General features: G+C 42.4%; 1 protein-coding gene across 2 annotated transcripts in view; it reads right to left on the bottom strand.

Annotated features, from left to right (window-relative positions):
- Positions 1 to 5213: 5213 nt before the first annotated feature.
- Positions 5214 to 18071, bottom strand: part of CREB3L2 (cAMP responsive element binding protein 3 like 2) — a 74197-nt gene continuing 61339 nt past the window's right edge. For both annotated transcript variants that reach the window (XM_035343107.1, XM_035343118.1), the window contains exons 8-12: positions 16969 to 17037; positions 9714 to 9813; positions 8805 to 8931; positions 7892 to 8117; positions 5214 to 7042 (exon numbers count right to left, since the gene is read on the bottom strand). In XM_035343107.1, coding sequence (XP_035198998.1) covers positions 6967 to 7042; positions 7892 to 8117; positions 8805 to 8931; positions 9714 to 9813; positions 16969 to 17037 — 598 coding nt within the window. In that variant the 3' untranslated portion in view covers positions 5214 to 6966. The remainder of the gene's footprint in view (positions 7043 to 7891; positions 8118 to 8804; positions 8932 to 9713; positions 9814 to 16968; positions 17038 to 18071) is intronic.

The following is an 18071-nucleotide window of genomic DNA, read 5'->3' as shown; positions in this document are numbered from 1 at the left end:
GTACTCTTGATGTGGCTGCATAGCATGGCTGCACTCAAGTGCCACGTTAATTAACCGCCATCAGCCTTTGTCTAACTTCCACCCGTTACCGACAGAAGTGATTCTCCAGTGATTTCGGAAAAGAAAGGGGCAGCCAGCTTCAGCAGAAACCCCACTGCTGCTTTTTCCCTTCTCTGTGTAGCGACGTGCCGCATTACCGGGCTCCTGGGTGGCGGCACCGCGCTCGGCACCGCGCTTGGGAAAGCCAGGAGGCCGGAGCTTTTCCAGCCAGCAGGAAAGCAAACAGGTGACACTTGCTTTTTCTACAGAAAATATTTATTTGCAAGAAACGAAAAGCGTAACATACTTAACTACATACATGTTCAGGCTATAAAAGCAGGTAGTCTGTTCTCTTGTAGAACTAAGCCAACGATTTAAAAGGAAAAAAACAGCAATTTCTTTACACCCAATGGACATGTTTGCAGTGTGAAAAAAATCAGGTGGGCACACATCCAGATGACAGCGCTTGTACAAAAATAGAGGCCACATACACAGAGTTAAACAGGCTGTTGGAAAAGAACGGGGATATCTGCAGTCAGAAGAGGCTCCAATGCAGTTTACCAAGGATTTTGGGTGGTGGGGGTGCTTTTTTATTAGGATCACTGTCTTTTTTTAACCCAAAATAGATTTGTTTGTACAAACCCATACTGTGTTCACGTGTACAGATGGAAAGGGAACGATCAGCTGAATCTTTTTAGGGGTGTTACACAGAATGACTCAGAGTCACATGGTTTTGTTTTTCATGGCCCCGGGCAATGGTTTTGGCCTATATTTCTCCTCTTCAAGAGGGTAACATCAAGTAATTTGCCCCTTGGAAAGTGTAGCAAAATCTCAGCGGAGCTGTGATGTCCTCACACCACAGACACACCAGCCCCAGAGATCAGCTCACCTTCTTCCCTGAACCGCTGGTCCCCCCGGGCCATTTTTAAGGCTAACTTACAGCTTTGAGAAGAAAGCATCCAAAAGCAGAGTTCTGCACAACAAAGATGACACCTGAAGACTAGATACATGTTTTTTGTTTCTTTTTGCACCAAGCCAGAGCTGTCCTACAGACAGGCCAGTCTGTGCACACACACAAAAGGGCAGCACAACAACTTTCAGCTGACATCTGCTAACACGACAGACATCAGACAGCAATGCACAGACGGATTTACGAGTGCTTGTTGCTGAGGAATGTGAGCCAGTCTCGGTCTTGGAAAGAAGCGCCCGGGGTTTCTGTTGCACCAAGTGGAATGCGCCCGCGGCGTTCAGGTAAACACCTTCATTTAGGGACACTCACTGCATTAGGAAACAACTCTGCATTTGTGTTTTTTTTTTTTGGTTTTTGTTTTTTTTAACTGCTTACCATGCACACATGCACAGACACAAGCACTCACACTCATCCCTGCTGACAGTGAAAATGAAGAAAGCAAGATGCCATTACTTCAACACCAATGAATTCAAATCTGATGGGGCAAAGTCAGGCATAAGCGGAGTTCTATTTAAAAAAATCGACCACTGCCTCTGCTTCCCCTTCTACCTCCTCCACTCCCTTAATTACGGGCTGCTGAAGTGCAGAAAGGTTTTTACCTGCAGGTTGGAAGGGAAAATGGCATTCAATACAAAGGTCAGGTAAGCATTCATTTTGCCTAAAAAGGACTGCACAGTGTTGAAGAGCAAGAGGAAAAGTAAAGATAAAACAAGGGGGGAACTAATGTAAAAGACTGTCCTTGCTGCTTTAAGGAATTAAGAACTGGGAAGTTTCCCTGGGATGTCAGGAGTCCTTTCATCTGCCATTTCTTTCACCTTTTCTGCAAGACAGGTTTACAAATCCAGCTTTCCCATGTTTTATTCTCACCTATATGGTTTCATCTCTTGGGGAAAAGTATGGAGATGGGCATTAGGGCAGAGAAGGGACTGCTGGTAACAGCTTAAAATAATATACCAACTCCATTTCAGCATCACAAATGAGTTTTCTGAGACGTACTCTTTTCTATGTAGGAAGTCAATTCAGCTGTATACGCTGGTAAAGCAGAAAAGGCCTGCCACAATAATTGCAAAAACAAATGGCAATCCCCCTCTCAGCCCCGGAGTCTCCAGTGGATGCTGATCCCCTCAGCCATGCTGTACTGACAGGGATCACAGCCTCAGCATAGCCTTGAATGCCCACTGCTGTTTTATCAGCTCTATGAAAGCTACAATATCCTGGCCCGATGACTGAATCCTTACCTCTCATTTATAAAGACCTTAACATGAAAGTCAGTTCTCGCACCTTTGCAGCCCCTTGAGTTGTTTATCCTTAACTCTGCAGCACAAAGCAGCCGCATCACAGCACTAGGCTACTTATATAGGCTAGTATAACTTTTGTAGTTACGAAGTACTGACCTACCATTTCACCTTCAGAATACAACATGTTCCCTATCTAATTAGCGACTTGAGAAAGAAATATTTTAGTCACTAAGAGTATAAAAATACTCCATATACTTCTGTTCTTAGCTGCATAGGCTTTGTACAATGGCCTCTTGGCATTAGCTAGAATCTAGAGCCCAAATACTCAGTGGAAATCCCTCCCAACATAGCAATTAGTATCATTCATTTACTTGACCCACATTCTAAATGCGTCTAGACAGAACTCACCGCTGATAGTTTGGGGGGATGGGGTGGAGAGGTGGGGATTTTTAGCTGGGAAAAAAATAAAAAAAGAATCGAAATTTTGGGATTCTACATTAAAGAAATCAAGAATAAGCTTTTATCGAGATACACTGTTATACAGGGCAATATCGAAGAGGTCCCCTGCCAGTATGGACGTGCAGCCTCTGAAAGTGGTAAGTGAGAAGCATGCTGCGCTGCATCACCTGGGATCTGGCCGAAGAACCTCAGCCTAATCCATTATTAGTCTGTGTTGCTGGAAAACATTGAATGGTATGGATGAAATAAGAGAAATGCAGCAAAGAACTATAAATAGCCTGGAGAAAAAAGGAGCCAAACAACAAACAAAACCCAAAACACCAACACCAACATTATCTACACACTGGTAACAAGGTTAGAACTGTCATATGCCCTGTGCTTGACACGTCTTAAATATATATATATATATAAAAAATAATGCCCTACATTCCTTCATAGCTTATCTCCCTAGAAGCAAAGACCTGACAGATCTAGACATGCTTTAAAGCTATGGGCCAAAAGCTAAGATTACTTGTGTGAAATCACACTGCCAAGCTGCACAGAGTTACAGCTAACGGCTCTGAGGATCACTTAAGTCCTCTAGTGGAAGTGGGAATTAATTGGGCAGCACACGAGGCCTCTGCCTGCCCTGTCCACAAACGCACGTCATTGTACAGCACGGAACCACCGGCTGCTTCAAAAGGCATACTGGCAGAAGGCAAAGACCTCACGTAATATGGCTGAGCTAATGACAAGCACTTACACCAGCATCCTCCCCAAACACCCCTCACTGCTCCTCCCCATGCCTTTCACGTTCAGCTCCCTCTGTGCACGGTCTGCGGCACATCAGTTCTGACTCCTGGATCTCCACGGGAGCGCCAAGGCCAGTGGGTGACTGCACGTGTCCTGCATCCTCTGTCCCTTGCTGAGGCAGGGGCATCGTTACTCTGGAGACAGCAGATCCTCATCACGTAACAGCCTACAGAGGGGTGATGGCAGGAGATACTTTGGCCCCTACTATCTCCAAGAGAAACCTGCTCTATTAAGACCCCTGAAGAAAAAATGATCACAAACATACCAAAGTCAAGCAGAGGATTTCCTTATTCCAAAGGAGTAATATTCATGATAATAAATCCACAAATAATGTGTGTGCTAGCTCAAGAGATTCCCAAGAGTACCTAAAAATCATTTAAAGGATGGGATGAGTTAAGATTATAGAAGTAGATTATTAAACAGTTACAAGAAAATTGGTATTGCCATACAGGTTTGGATGAATTAGCTCAGGGACCTGACCCAAACCGTGGCCAGTTTAAAATGCTTCAGATGAAAACCTGACTATCTCCCAGCCAGATTGGAACCGACAGGTCCAAATTAAGCAAACACGAAGGCAAAGCTCCACTGGTGACTACTGCAGTAGCTTTCAGAGGAGGGGTTATTTGGGTATTGCAAAACTACCTGTCCTTGAAGTGTTGGGAAATAATTCAATTTTGTTTTTAAGACAGTGAAGTCAGCTGTATCTGCAATGAAAGGCGATCATTTAACTGGCAGTGGGCATGAGCTCAGGCAGCTTGGCCTCCTCTTTATGCACGGTGCAAACTGCAGCACAATTAACAGCAGTGTTGTGCTTGACAGCTTGGTGCTTCTTTTGCAGAAGACTTAAGCATTCAGTTTCACTCAACCCATGGGTGCTCTGAAAAAAAATCAAAAGACCATTTAAGGGATTTTCTAAGCTACGACCTTGCCCACTTACATGGGCCAGCCGTATTATAGTCGAAGGGTCAGTCCTGGCTTTCTCCTGTCACTTTGCTGACCTCATGTGGCTGAACTATGCAGCCATCCCTTGTGTCACCTTCAGTGGCACCCACCAGTGTCCATTATTTATGTGAAGCCATTGCTCCAGAAAAACATCCAAACATCATTGGTGGATACTGGAATGATATAGAGGACCCAACAGGATCACTGTGAAGAGAAAGAAGCTTTAGGGAGGACACTGAGCCACGATGAGAAGGGAAATCTTGCAAAATAGACTACAGTGGCATTCTTCTCTCATTTCCACCAAAGGTAAAATAATAAAAAGGCACTTGCATAGATGAATAGGGCATAAACTAGAAAGCGTGTCTGCACACCAAAACTCACTATTAGCTCACGGAATCAGGCACATGTTTCACTTTCACTAGTGTGAAACACCTTTTTTAATATGGCACAGTGGGGGCTGATCCAAAGCCCACTGTAATCCACCAGATTCTTTCCATTCCCTTCACTGAGCTTTGCGTCAGGCCTAAAGGCAGGCAGCAAATGGGATATCAAAGGGAAAAAGTCTAAACAGAATGAAGAACAAGGAAGGAGCAGGTATGGCAGCTGCTGTAATAAAATACAAATTCAATATTTTACAAAATAGAATACTTGCAGGAAATATCTACTGTACATGGTAAAAAAATTACTTGTAAGGCTAGGTTAGTTTTTCCCTTATTTATCACAAGAAAAAAAAAGAGCTACATTTTTTGTGTGATTTTTGTTTGTTTTTTTTGTTGTCTTTTTTTTTTTTTTTTTAATTGACTTCTGGTAAACCCTAAAGTAACTATGCTAGCCTGCTGAATTAGGATTTCCCCATTAAATCCACCCTCAATGGAGTCTGAGTGCCCTTCTGAGCAATCAGATAAAACCCAGCGCAAATCCTGGGCTAGATTTGGCTGTGCCATGCCAACCATAAATTCCAAGAAGCACAGCTCAGACAAAGGCATAAGCAGGGTACCAAAAGGACAACCCTTAAAGGCAATAGCTATATGGGACAAGAAGGAAACACAGTGAAGAAAGAGGTGTACTGGACCAGGATCAAATCTGAATACGGCTCTTGGCTTTTCCACTAGACTTGGACCAGTCGCTTCACCTCCCCATGTGCCTTTCTCAACCCTCTTTTGCCTTATCTGCTGCCTGCGTAATAAGCTCTTCAGGTCAGGGACTGTCTTGCCATGCAGTCACCTCCAGGCCTGAACTGTACACATCGTTTTGGCTAAGCGGTTGGTCTAAGATCACATCTCTGGAAAAGGACATAAGAAGAGGAGACCCATGACATTATTCTAGGGGGAATGGGTGTTCAGTGATATTTGTATGTCCAGTTTCAGAGCTTGCCCAGACCACGTGCAGGGTTAGGGAAGGTTAATTCTCTTCACCGTGACTGCTTGAACAAAACCTTGCAAAGCTAATAAATACTATTTACAACAGTAACAGGAAGATGTCAAGAAAAAGAAAACACAGGACAATCTGAGACCTGGTCTACATGAGAAATTCCATCAACGCATCTAGAAGCCAATAAATAAAATCCATACGGTGCTCTCAGGAGGCACTTCTGGTTTAAGCCTTATATTGATTAAGTTTGTTGGGAAGGAATTGATCCAAACTAAACAGATTAGCCTTAAGCAGACTAAAGAACATCCACCCAAAACACTGCATGAAGTTAACAAAACCTGCTTTCTAAATAGATTTAGTTAAACTAGTCTAATTCTCCCACACAGACAAAGTGTGACAAGACAATGACTGATCTTTGCTTGAACTCCACATGGGTGGAAGCAGCAGAGATGCCTACCAGGATTGCTTCCAACCCAAAGAAAAAGCTACTTCACTAAGTGACAAAGGGGTTGGTGGGGAGAAGAGTGAAAGATGTAAGGGAGGACAATTCAGCACCAACATTGCCCACCCCTCTCCTGCCTATGCTGTTCACAAAACAGAACTGGGGCCCATTCTTGTGCCTTCAGAGAAGATGAAGCTTATGCTTCTCAATCTTCCCCAAAAGGCTCAAATAATACAGACCAGTAGGCATGGAGCTGTGGCTAGATTCTGAACAGCATCGTGCCGCCTCTCCTGTTTCTCTCAATTACCTTCTCCCAAGGATCCCATCACCCACATGCTCGCATTGGTTTTGCATATTCCACTCTTTTACCAAATGTCTTAGTGCACAGATGATGGTGTGTACATGCAAGCACAGACATACATACACAAATCAATCATCAGCACACTGCTGGTATCTTCTGCGATCATAATTCAATCCTGCCTTTGCAATATCAGACAGGAAAGAAATAAAAGCAAAGAGGGATTGTGTGTGAAGTAAGGAAATGAGTTACAAGACAAGAGATCCCATCTGCAGTCACAGCCTCACCAGTCAATGCAGAATTTGGTGAACTCCCTCTCTTTTGTGCTTTGGTTCACTGAGGATGACAAATCAGGGGGACTTTGGTTGCAAATATGTGGGAAAGGGGGAAGTCAAGAAAAAAGGCCTTTTTATTTTTAAGAGGTGGCATTGACTCTTCTATCTATTTCAATTATCTTCAGTGTTTCATTTCCTTCTATTTCAGAGTTGACTCTGTAGGAAAAAAAAAAAGAAAAAAAAAACACAACAGCAAAGGTTAACACTAGTAGATAGTCATTCTTAAAAGCACATATCCTGCTCAAATTGGCTAATGCTAAAAAGGCGCTCGGTATTTACCAGGTCCCGTCAGTTGGAGTACGGTAACACATTGAATTAGTCATCTCTTTGGCCCTGGGTAAAACTTTGACACAAATGCTCAGAAGGATCAACCTAGGCCTCTGAAAAGCATACTTCTAAACACAACCCACCTCCACCGTTTGGTGTGCTTGCTACTGCTTGTTAGCAGAGACTAAAAGCTGAGCCAACAGGACAGTGGTGGGACAAGCAAAGGTACAGTGGAAGGAAAACTGCACCCACATGTTTAAACCAGTGAATCTGTCTTTTTGCAGAGGTCCCAAACACACACTCATGGTAAAAATAAAAAATTAAAAAATGAAGGAAGGAACTCCATGCTATGAAGTTCAGATAATAGATTTGCCTTTTAAGTCTGAATCCTGCAAACTTTCTGCAGCATGCATTAGTAAGATCACTACAGTGAGAAGCTCCAGCTCTTCACACCCTAACCTCAACAAAGCCCATTGAGTCACAGCCTCACACTTCCACCCAACTGGTAAAAGCTTATTCCTTTAGGAGACATGCAACTAAGCGCTTAAAGAAGCGGAGTAGGCATAACTAACAAGCCTACAAGGGCTATGTTTCTGGTAGAAGCACTGAGCTTGGCAGCTTTGTTACTAAAATATTGTTGCAATCACTTCTCCCAACAAGAGTAGCAATACCTTTGCCTATAAGCTCTCCAGACAGAGTCCAAACTCTTGATTCACAAGCAGCCCATCCGGCACTCACCTGTGCTGCTGCAGGCCCAGCAGCACTGATTTCTCTAGCCTGGTCTCGTTGGCTATTGTGAACTCCATGATATCATCCTGCTGCATCCCTGGCACAGCTTCCAGAGCTAGCGCCGTGTACTTGGAGGTGTCTGCGTGCCTGTCGTTTCGATCTGCAAAGGAGATCGGGCTTGACGACTCCTCCAGCTGGTGAGGCTCTTCATATATTAGCAGACTCCTTGATCTCACTGCATATAGACAGAAGGCAAAAGAGAGATGAGAAGGAGGCAGGTCAAAGAGAACAGCTCTGGTCATTTCAGGAAACGGAAACAATCAGAGCAGAACTGGAGCTGCAAAGGTCTTTTCATTGCAATTAACCTGGTAGGTTGAAAGCTGTGGGAAGATACCACAGCAGTGGTCCAGACAGGCATCAAAAAGCTCTGAACTCTTCACAGAACAAGAGCAAAACGAAATAATCACTTTAATAACGTGTTTAATGGAACTCGTTCTTAACTGGTATGTAATGCTAACAGCTTCCCACCCAGTCCTTGGACCCTTAGTTGACACTGGCAAAGGAAGCACCAGCTGACAGCCATTGTGTTTTCTGACCGTATGAACAAGTGGTACAGAGCAGAAATCAAACTCTCCTGCTACCTTTTACAGACTACTAGCCTTAGCTCCTCAAACAGAAACATAAAGGCTTTAAACAGAAGTACCTAGCAGGCTAGGGGAGAAAGGCTTTACACATCTTTATGAAATCTGCTGCCATCAGCACACCTTGCCAAGCTATCTTTCTTTGATATATGTATATCCTTCTTCTATATCAATGCATGGCCAGCTAAGGAGCAGAAAAACAAGAGGTGCTTGGGGATAGCTTTGGGGATGGGGGTGGAAAACAACCGCCAAAGAGCAAGACTGAGGTGGTTGTCACTTACCAATGGAGTCTGTGTAGGACTCTGGTGAGGAATGTTGCCTGGGCAACACCATCTTTGTAGCAGAAGGATATGGCCCATAGCTCTGAGAGAAGCTGCCAAAAACTACTGCAAAGCACAGCACCACCATCTGGCAAAGGGAAGAGGCAGAAGAGGTTAATTGCCCTACCTCTTGGCCCATACACGAACATCAAAACGAAAAATTGACAGAAGGCAGATCTGATAGCTTTCTGAAACAAAAGACTTGAGGCTATTTTCATCACTAGATTCAGTGCCTCTTAGCAAAGGTACATACACAAGAACAATTCAGTGCTTTAATGCTGGGGTTTGTTTTCAGTGTCTGCTGTCATTTTGGCCTGTTGCCTTATTTACTCCTGAAGTTGAAAAGCAGACACAACCACCATGTGTGTTTTACAGATACTGTCGGGAATTTCCGAGGTTATTTCTGCTGCTGGCCCCAGTCTTGCTTCAAAGTGACAGAGAGGCTGGCAGCCGATGAGAACAGCATAGGCCTTGAATATCATTTCCATCAATTTATAGCACCAGCATAAAGGGAACTTGCTGGCTGGGTGTAAGGTGGGAAGAGCTTCATTCTAACCCTTTTCTTATCCTGACAAATATTACTGAAATAGGAGAGAGGTAGATTTACAGCCTCAATCGTATTTTTATTTGGATGAAAAGGTTTATTTTTACTGGTATCTAAAAATCCAAGCATCAAAGGGGCACCCATGTTTTTCATTTTACAACTCTAGACACCATTTCTCACATACAAAATTGTAGGAAATAGTAAAACAGGTTACTCAGAGGAGCAGTGCTGCTTCTTTCATCACTGCAGCACCCCATCAAAAGCACAGGCCCAGTCTCCTCCAGAATCTCATTCCCCTACAATTCCCAGTTTTAGGGAATACTCACCATAAGACAGGTCCCTGTCTGCGTGCTAGCTGCCTTACATGAACGGGACACCTTTCCAGCAACTATGGCTTGGAGTCTCTGCAGCTGCTGCAGAAGTGTTCTGGAAAGCAAAGACAAGAGACATGACCATCAAATGTAGTGATCTACTTGCTGGTTAAACAGCTTTTTGCTTCAAATTCCACACCTGGCAATAATGCATTTAGCACTTGTGATAAGGTACAGATAATCAAAGTCACCACCTTGAAATCAGAAGTAAGGAATGTTTTTAATCTTTACAAAGTTCTTGCATGCATTAGCAATGAATCTTTCAAAAATATCTTTTGCCTTTCCCTCAGCTGATGTCCCTGAACAATGACTTCTTTACCTTTTTCATAAAGCTCTTACAAATAAAAACTGTTTTCAGGGTTTATATGGGAAACAATTCTGGTAAGTGTACAAACAACTGCAACTCTCTCCATGCAAGTGACTGGCTGCTTATATAACCTGGTTGTATGTCATGAATTGAGCGGGAGCTTCACCATTATTTGAAATGGTGCAAAAGCAAGCTTGTTGTTGCTGTAGTTGTTGGTAGAGGTATATACGTCTACCCCCTTTTTATGAAAATGCGCTGTACGGTGAATTGCTTCATTTTCAAAGAAAGGGATTTAAAGCACACGCTTCTTTTCCCATAATTTCATTTACTAAATAAAGTACTTTACTGCAATTTGTTAAATCCTCCAGGAGTTTACAAAAACCACAGTTGCTTGAAGCAGCTACTCTGACGGTGCCGTTCAGAGGTAACCTCAATGGTAATTCTGTTCTGGTTGGAGTCAACAGTCGTGGACCAGGAAGGTATTTTTCTGCCTTTCTGTCTGTTTTTCTCCTGCTGTGGCATCATTACACGCTACAGTCGGGATATTAGTCATTCAAGATGGAAATGATCTCAAAGAATAATTGGTATAGGGTTTTCACAACTGTTTCCATTTTGTTTTCATTAAAGCTTTTTTAACAGAGAAGGAGTAACCCAAATGCCTGTCCTCATCACAGTCAAATATAGTACTATTTTGTCTCAAGATGTCAACTTTGCCATTTGTTTCCAATTCTACTTTTTGCTTCTCTTGTACATCTCACTACCTATGGCTGAGGGTAACCCTCACAAAACTCCAGGCAACAGCTTTGGTGACCATGACGTCAAACGCTAAAGCAAGAAGCAAGGTTAGGGTGTCAGAGAAAATAGAAGGTTTATTTTAAGATCAAACCAGCTAAAAGCTAATTGTAGGACAGACCCAGAGGTGCCTTTACAGCTCAATATATACTTGTCTGCCTATTATTATAGATTTTTTTAATCATCAATGATCATTGCTAATTAGGGTTTAATGAATTCAAGGACTTCAGGAATGCATTCTGAAATGAGCACAACGCACTACAGCACATTTATCTGGGCCAGCAGATCCTTCCCAACTTATTAAAGAAGGATGTCTTGCATGCTCTTGAGAGCACAGTTTATTCTGCAACTCCCTATTAAAAAGAAGAAAGTGATTTCATTTTTTCTTCTTGAGTCCTTCATTCACAGTTAGAGACCCCAGGCAAATTGAGAGATGGAAACAGCATCCATCACACAGATGAGATCAGCTTAATGCCCTGCTCCCTGCTAACATTTCTCCCCCGTCTCTCCCTTCCATCTAGTTCATGGCTTAGGGGTCACGCAGACTTGCACACATGCTACCTATCATCTTCTGGCACAGAACAAGCTACATATAGCATTCCTTCCTTATGCCATGTTACACAGCAATGCCTTTTTAACCCTGCAGTCTCTGCCTATTACAGAAGACTAAATCCCCCCCAACCTGCTTCAGGCCTGAGTCACGGGGATTGACAGAGAACAGCTCTGAGGCATGAGAGGAAGCTCTCCTCCTCCCCAGCCTGGGGGCTGGCAGCAGCAGCAGACTTGAAACGCAGATCACTCTTTCTACTTTTTGTGGAGGCGTCAGTGAGAAAACAGTTAATGGTTGTCGAGGGTATCAACAGAGAAGAGGCGATTCTCCTCGGTTTTGCTCATCTCTGCCTTTTTGTGTCCAATTTAAAAACCTGCTGGGCAGAGTGGGCCTAGAGAGCTGACACCAAAACACTCTTGTTTCGGAAAATATAATTAAGTAGGTATTTGAATCTGAAATGTTGGAAGATTGGATTCCAGGGTGAAAAGACCTTTCCAGCACACCAGTTGCCTTCATTGTTGCTGGATGGCTACAGGGATGGTCTGGACTAAGAACAGAGGATTAAGGAGCAGTTGTCCACTCTGAAAAACAAGGACTTGGGTTATACCAAGATGTTTCCTCTAAATATCATCAGGAAGGCCAAGAATGCTCTTACTGCAACACACTGCCAATGGCTAGATCCTAACAGGAGAAAATACAATCCCATGGCAGCGTGTATAAGGGGCTTTGCACCCACAAAGATTATTTTCCACTGTGTCTGACACGTTTCCCAGTGATATTCAATTAGAGGGTCACCTCCGTAGGAGGTGTGAATGTGCTTTCACGCTTTTCCCTGCCAAGGAAAGCACCTCAAAGGAAAGCTGTAAAGTGACTGAAGACTCCTGCTCTCCTTTCCAGCGCTCCCAGCAAATCCACTCTGCCCATGATGTCTTGTTTGCATGTGTGCATGCACGTAATTATCTTCAGAAGGTCTCTTTTCACTACCAGAGTGAGGAACAAGTCAAGGCTTCCCCCCTGCTTCCAGTGATGGTTTCAGTAAGGAGAGGAAATCTCTCACTGCAGGACCTAGCCACCTGAGAAACTTCCTCAATACAGTATTTAAATTTAAAATTCAACATTGATTTAAATAACAACAAATGGCTTCTAGAGGAAAGAAGCGATGTTTATTTTGAGCTGTTGTATTTCAGAGAACGTATCTACTTTGCGAGGCACAAAACTTATCATTAATGATTAAAAAGCAAGAAAAATGTTCTCTTTCTTTCAACTCTACACACAGAGTACTTCTACGCCTGTCCAAAGCAAACCCCAAAGTAAGGTTTTCATTTAAAGACCAGAATACCTCAAAGGAAAAATAAATCCAACAACAACAAAAATCCCATTTCTTTCTGTTTTGAATTATAAAGGGAAAAAAAAAAAAAAAAAGCATTTTTTCATCAGTGTTGCTTCAGCACTGCCCTGCTGCTTTCAAAATAAAGTTAGGTCCAAGGCTGTCAAGCTTTGTCAGCTGTTATGGGGGTGGTCTGAAGTGAAGTGCAAGATGTCTGCTACGTAAATCCAGATCCTTGTCTTCTTGAAACAAGACTTGGTTAAATGGATTTATCAGCCTCAAATGAATGAATGGCCATGTAAATCAGTCAGTAAATCAACTTGCTAGTCATTATTCTACCTGAACAACTCCAGCAGCTACTTGTATGCATCCCACAAGGATGATCAAGGGGCTGGAGCACCACTCCTATGAGGATAGGCTGAGGGAGTTGATGTTGTTCAGCCTGGAGAAGAGAAGGCTCTAGGAAGACCTTACAGCGGCCTGCCAGTACCTAAAAGGGAGCCTCCAGGAAAGCTGGGGAGCCGTGTCTGTAATTATAGGACAGTGAGTAATGGCTTCAAACTAAAAGAGGCTAGGTTTAGATTAGACAGGAAGAAATTCTTCCTATGAGGGTGGTGAGGCACTGGCACAGGTTGCCCAGAGAAGCTGTGGCTGCCCCATCCCTGAAGGTGTTCAAGGCCAGGCTGGATGGGGCTTTGGGCAGCCTGGTCTGGAGAGAGGTGTCCCTGCCCATGGCAGGGGGTTGGAACTGGATGGTCTTTAAGGTCCCTTCAACCCAAACCTTTCTATGGTTCTGTGATTGTCTATTTGTGATAATAATATTTACACACTCAACCATATGCTAATTGGATCCTATTTCTATCTACTTCTCCAGGAAAAGTGAACATCAGTGTTTTTATTTATAAATATAGACTTAACAGAATTGATAAAGAAAAGTACTTCTCACATGTCATACATACAGTACCCAGTGTTTCAATTCTGTCTCTTTAAGCCCAAATAGCCACAGCTACTGGTGTCATGGACCCCAATAAAAGCCTAGACTAATGGCAGTTTCTGTCTTCAGTCCCAGTGCCACCGTGTAAATGGATCAAGCCTTCTTGGTGACAGGGACAAGTCGATTCAACTCTTGATGTTAGCCTCTTCTTGCACCCTTCTAAGACAGCAGTGCTCAACATGTTGGGACACTACCCAAAACGATGAGATCCTTGCTCACTTGTGGCTACAAGGCATAAGAGACGTGCATATAATAATGTGTTCCTGTAGTTTTGAGAAAACTCCTTAGAAAGGAACTTGGATGGGTTTCTTGCAAGGCACTGAGTCACATAAATTAGGAGAGGAAACATATGCCAGTGTTCTAATACTGAAGATGCCAAAAATGCTGCTGTCACCCACTCACATTAATGAGAACTAAAAGCTCCCCCGCATCTTGATCCCACAGCCTCCTGCCTTGCCTTATAAAATACATGAAAGTCAAGGAAGATTCTTCTGGATGCAATTTTTTTTGACCACATTTCCACCTCTTACATCCAATCTTACCAGACCCAGAATTTCAAGCTAAAGCAGGTTCTCGGGAAAGATTCTTCTAAAAATTTTTATGCTACTTTTTTAAGCAAAAAATTGTGGTGCTTCCATGGTTTGGAGCCAGACTTTGAAATGTAAGCGGGGTTTCCCTGAAGTCCTAGGTATGTATCTGTGTAAAATTTGTTCTATATATAGAGTAACAACATGCTCTGAAAAACTGATTGCACATACTGAAAGAAAATTCTGCTGCTCAATAGTTGCACGTGTTGGAAATTGCCTGTCAGCTCCCCTCAGCTCCAGACTATAAAAACGCAATAGTGACTGTCTGCACATACACGTGCACAAACTTTTAGGTGAGCAGCTAGAGCTCACTTTTCCAACAAGGGAAAAACAAACAAACAAACAAACAAACAAACAAAAAATGTTTTCATCCACAGTGAATGCATGACCACTTTACAAGTAAACAAAGTGCTGTTTTCTTGTAATCTTTTTCCACTCTTACAATTTTTTGCCATCAAAAATCAGCTCTAACTCTTGGAGATCTACTTTCATATGAAACTGTCAATGAGGTCTTCATTTTTTTTACTACATTGAACACTCAAAGTTGCATCTGAAGTCAACTTGGGCTCTGATTTGAGCATATTAAATAAGTCGTGTGTATGACTGTGTGCTTAGGAACTTTGAGAAATAAGGTCCTAAATGTTTAAATTTGGGCATCCAAGAATAAAATTGGCACCGCATAATTTGACCTTCACTTCTTTATGAGCTTCGATCCCCGACTATGAATATGAGATGAAAGTAACAGCTATAGGATGCTATGAAGACAAGTTCTGAAACATTTGAGTAATTTCTGGATGACACATCAAGGCAATGTACCAATGAGGAAACCAGTCATTTTGAATTCAATGTAGAAAAATGGATTATGTATATTAAGCAAGGACCTGGAATCATTCTCTGAACAAGACATTTACACAGCTATACACTAAATGAAAGAAAGTGTCTCTTTGGGGTGAGATTTAAAAAAAGTGGTGTTACATAATTCATTCTTGATGAAAGCAGGCACTCTTACAAATTTCCCAATACTTGGATTTGCAGCCTTAACAGTTTTTAGGTACAGTTTGCATCTAAATACCCAAACCAGACCACCATGAAATACAAGAATTTCTGTGAGGAGGGTCAGGAACATCTGTTTCTCTGCAGGAGATTAGAAATCAGCACTGATGCTCGTGCAGAGGGAAGAAAACAATGCAACTCATCCCATATGCCCAGAATATGAAGATTTCAGAGATAATATCATGTAGGTAGGTAAATATTTTAGACCGGTTAGCTTTAGGGAACTAAGGTCATAAAATAACAGAGAAGATGATAAATCCCCCCCTCCCTCCCCCCCCCGGTCCTGTCTAAAAGAACGGAAAATATTATTAACAAAGCCATTCTTGTGACTTCATCCATAACAAGAGATGTAAATCTGGCCAAATTTAGCCAAACTAGGGAGAACAATTCAAGGTTTGACAACATCTTGTCCCTGAGTGGATCATCCACAGCTGCACCCCCCTTTTAGCAACTGTTTTCAGCACCTACTGGGACAGATCCTAAGAGAAAGAACCCTATTCCACACCTGCAGAACAATTCCTGGCTCTTTTACATAACGCACTGCAGGAAGATACAGGAGGGACAGAAATGGCTTGGCTCTCTTCAAACAAGCAGATGTCTTTATGCATGAGCAGTGTGTGGGAGACACTCTCTAGCAAATTACAGTGCTACAGGGTCTGGCTCCATGAAATTAGAGATTGGATCCGGAGATTAGAAACAACACATGCCACTCAATTAGCAATACATTGGCTGCCAGACAAGCTCTGGGGCCATTTTTCATGATCGTGGGTCTTATCTTGAAAACCAAGTTTCCTCCCACACTTCAGTGCTACCATCATGTTTAGTGGTAATATGCGACCATCACTTCAAATGCTTCTAAACAGAAGGTATTACCAGTGGGCTCACCTAGTACCTACTCAATGGAATTTGCCTTCAACAGAGAACACGCTGAGCATAAGCCATGACTGACGCTCCATTCTCAGCTAACATCCAATTCAAAGCTCTGCTTTAGATCATTTTCTGCCACGTATCCTTTAAGAGTCACCACTGAGACACCCATTTACTCAGAAATAAAGAAATGAGAAGAAGCTGATTCCCCCTCCAAAGGAAGCTGTATTTCCTAAAATGACAGATATTCTGGAGTGTCAGATGATCAGAACAGCCTACAGTAACTGCAATGGCACCTAGTAGTCCAGAACAAACTAATACTGACTCTTGAGCTTCAACAGTAAGTTCTACAAGTGTCATGTTCCTGGTCACAGCCTCCTGTCACAGCAGTCTTTCACAGACAAAAGACAATTTGGAGAGTTTGGCTGCAGTCTTTTGTTTGTTATCTATCAGTAATCATGTTTCCTTGGGCAGTGGAAGAGCTCAAGGAAGAATACTAAAAGGTTTATCAAACACACCACAGGCTAGGAGACACTGTAACAGCTGACATCAAAGCCCTTGTATTTTACATTGTGCTGCACTGTCATGGTAACTGTTCTCCATCATCTTTCTTTGACACTAATCAGATCAGATACAGCTATTCTTCACATTTCGATTGATCTCTTAACTTTTGTGTTTTCCTTTTCCCTGTAAAATCATGCTGCAGTTTTATTTTATTCCCTTCACACCTTACCTGTTAGTATTCTCCAGGACTTCAACCTTCTTACGCAGCTCACTATTTTCATTTGAACAGTTCTCAACTCTGGAGACAGCAGAAGGAAAGACAAATATAAAAAAAAAAAAATAGTCCTTTATTAAAGACATTCTGAAACAAAACAAATTTGCTTTCATAGAGAGAGCTCTATGACTCTGCCTGCATTTACAAAAAGTTACACCAATTAACTTTAGTCGTAAGCTTTAATCCTGCTTCAAGGTGCAGAAGACATTGCAATAGATATTCCTCGCTATAGAGCATCTGCTTACAGTGCTCAACTACAACCCAAGCAGGTGCAGCTTATTCAGGATAAGCTGTAACTACTTTTTGCTCCTTGAAATAGCAACGGCAAAGACCCTGCTCCAAGTTTCTCTGTGCATCAGGCCACAGGACAGATGCTTAAAAGTCACTGAACATGTTCTATTTGTATTGTTAGCAATTATTTTGTGCATGGGTGTTCCATGTGTGCATTTCATTTCTAGGATGAGGCACCACATAATTTAACAAATACCTTGTTTCGGAAATCAAATCCTTGAATTTCAAGTGTATTGAGGTTACTAAGTCAGAAGATTCATTTCCAAAAGAGTGCTCATTTCCTCACTGCTCCTGGAAACCCCCCTAACTAAAGGGGATTATCGTATGACCTGCCACATATGAGGTCTAAGTAAAAATATGGGATTCCTAAAAGACAACTATGACCTGCCTGAATAGCTTTCAGAAGAAAAAGGTAAAGGGAAATACTTTCATATCTGGATATGTATGCTAGAATTTCACAAGAGTCTAAACCTTGAGAAAGCAAAACTCCTCCATAAAGACATAAGGAGAACAAAAGGAAATTTCATCAAGGATATCACCAACGATGGTACACAGGGTTTAGCAGATCCATCTGGTGAAGTGCGTAAGAAAAATACCAGGATACTTGTCTCTTGGAAGAAAGATTAATTTGGGATATAAATCACTAACTGGGGATTTGGCTCCTTCTTGTTAAAGGAAGTCAATTGGTCACATGTTGTTTTCCTGAGTCCTGCTTATTCTCCCAAGCAGTCTTGACTCACCCACTTCCAATTTCTGTCTCCATCTGC

This window comes from Oxyura jamaicensis, chromosome 1, assembly GCF_011077185.1.
Source record: "Oxyura jamaicensis isolate SHBP4307 breed ruddy duck chromosome 1, BPBGC_Ojam_1.0, whole genome shotgun sequence".
Taxonomy (NCBI): Eukaryota; Metazoa; Chordata; class Aves; order Anseriformes; family Anatidae; genus Oxyura; species Oxyura jamaicensis.
This window is presented reverse-complemented; position numbering and strand designations above follow the sequence as displayed.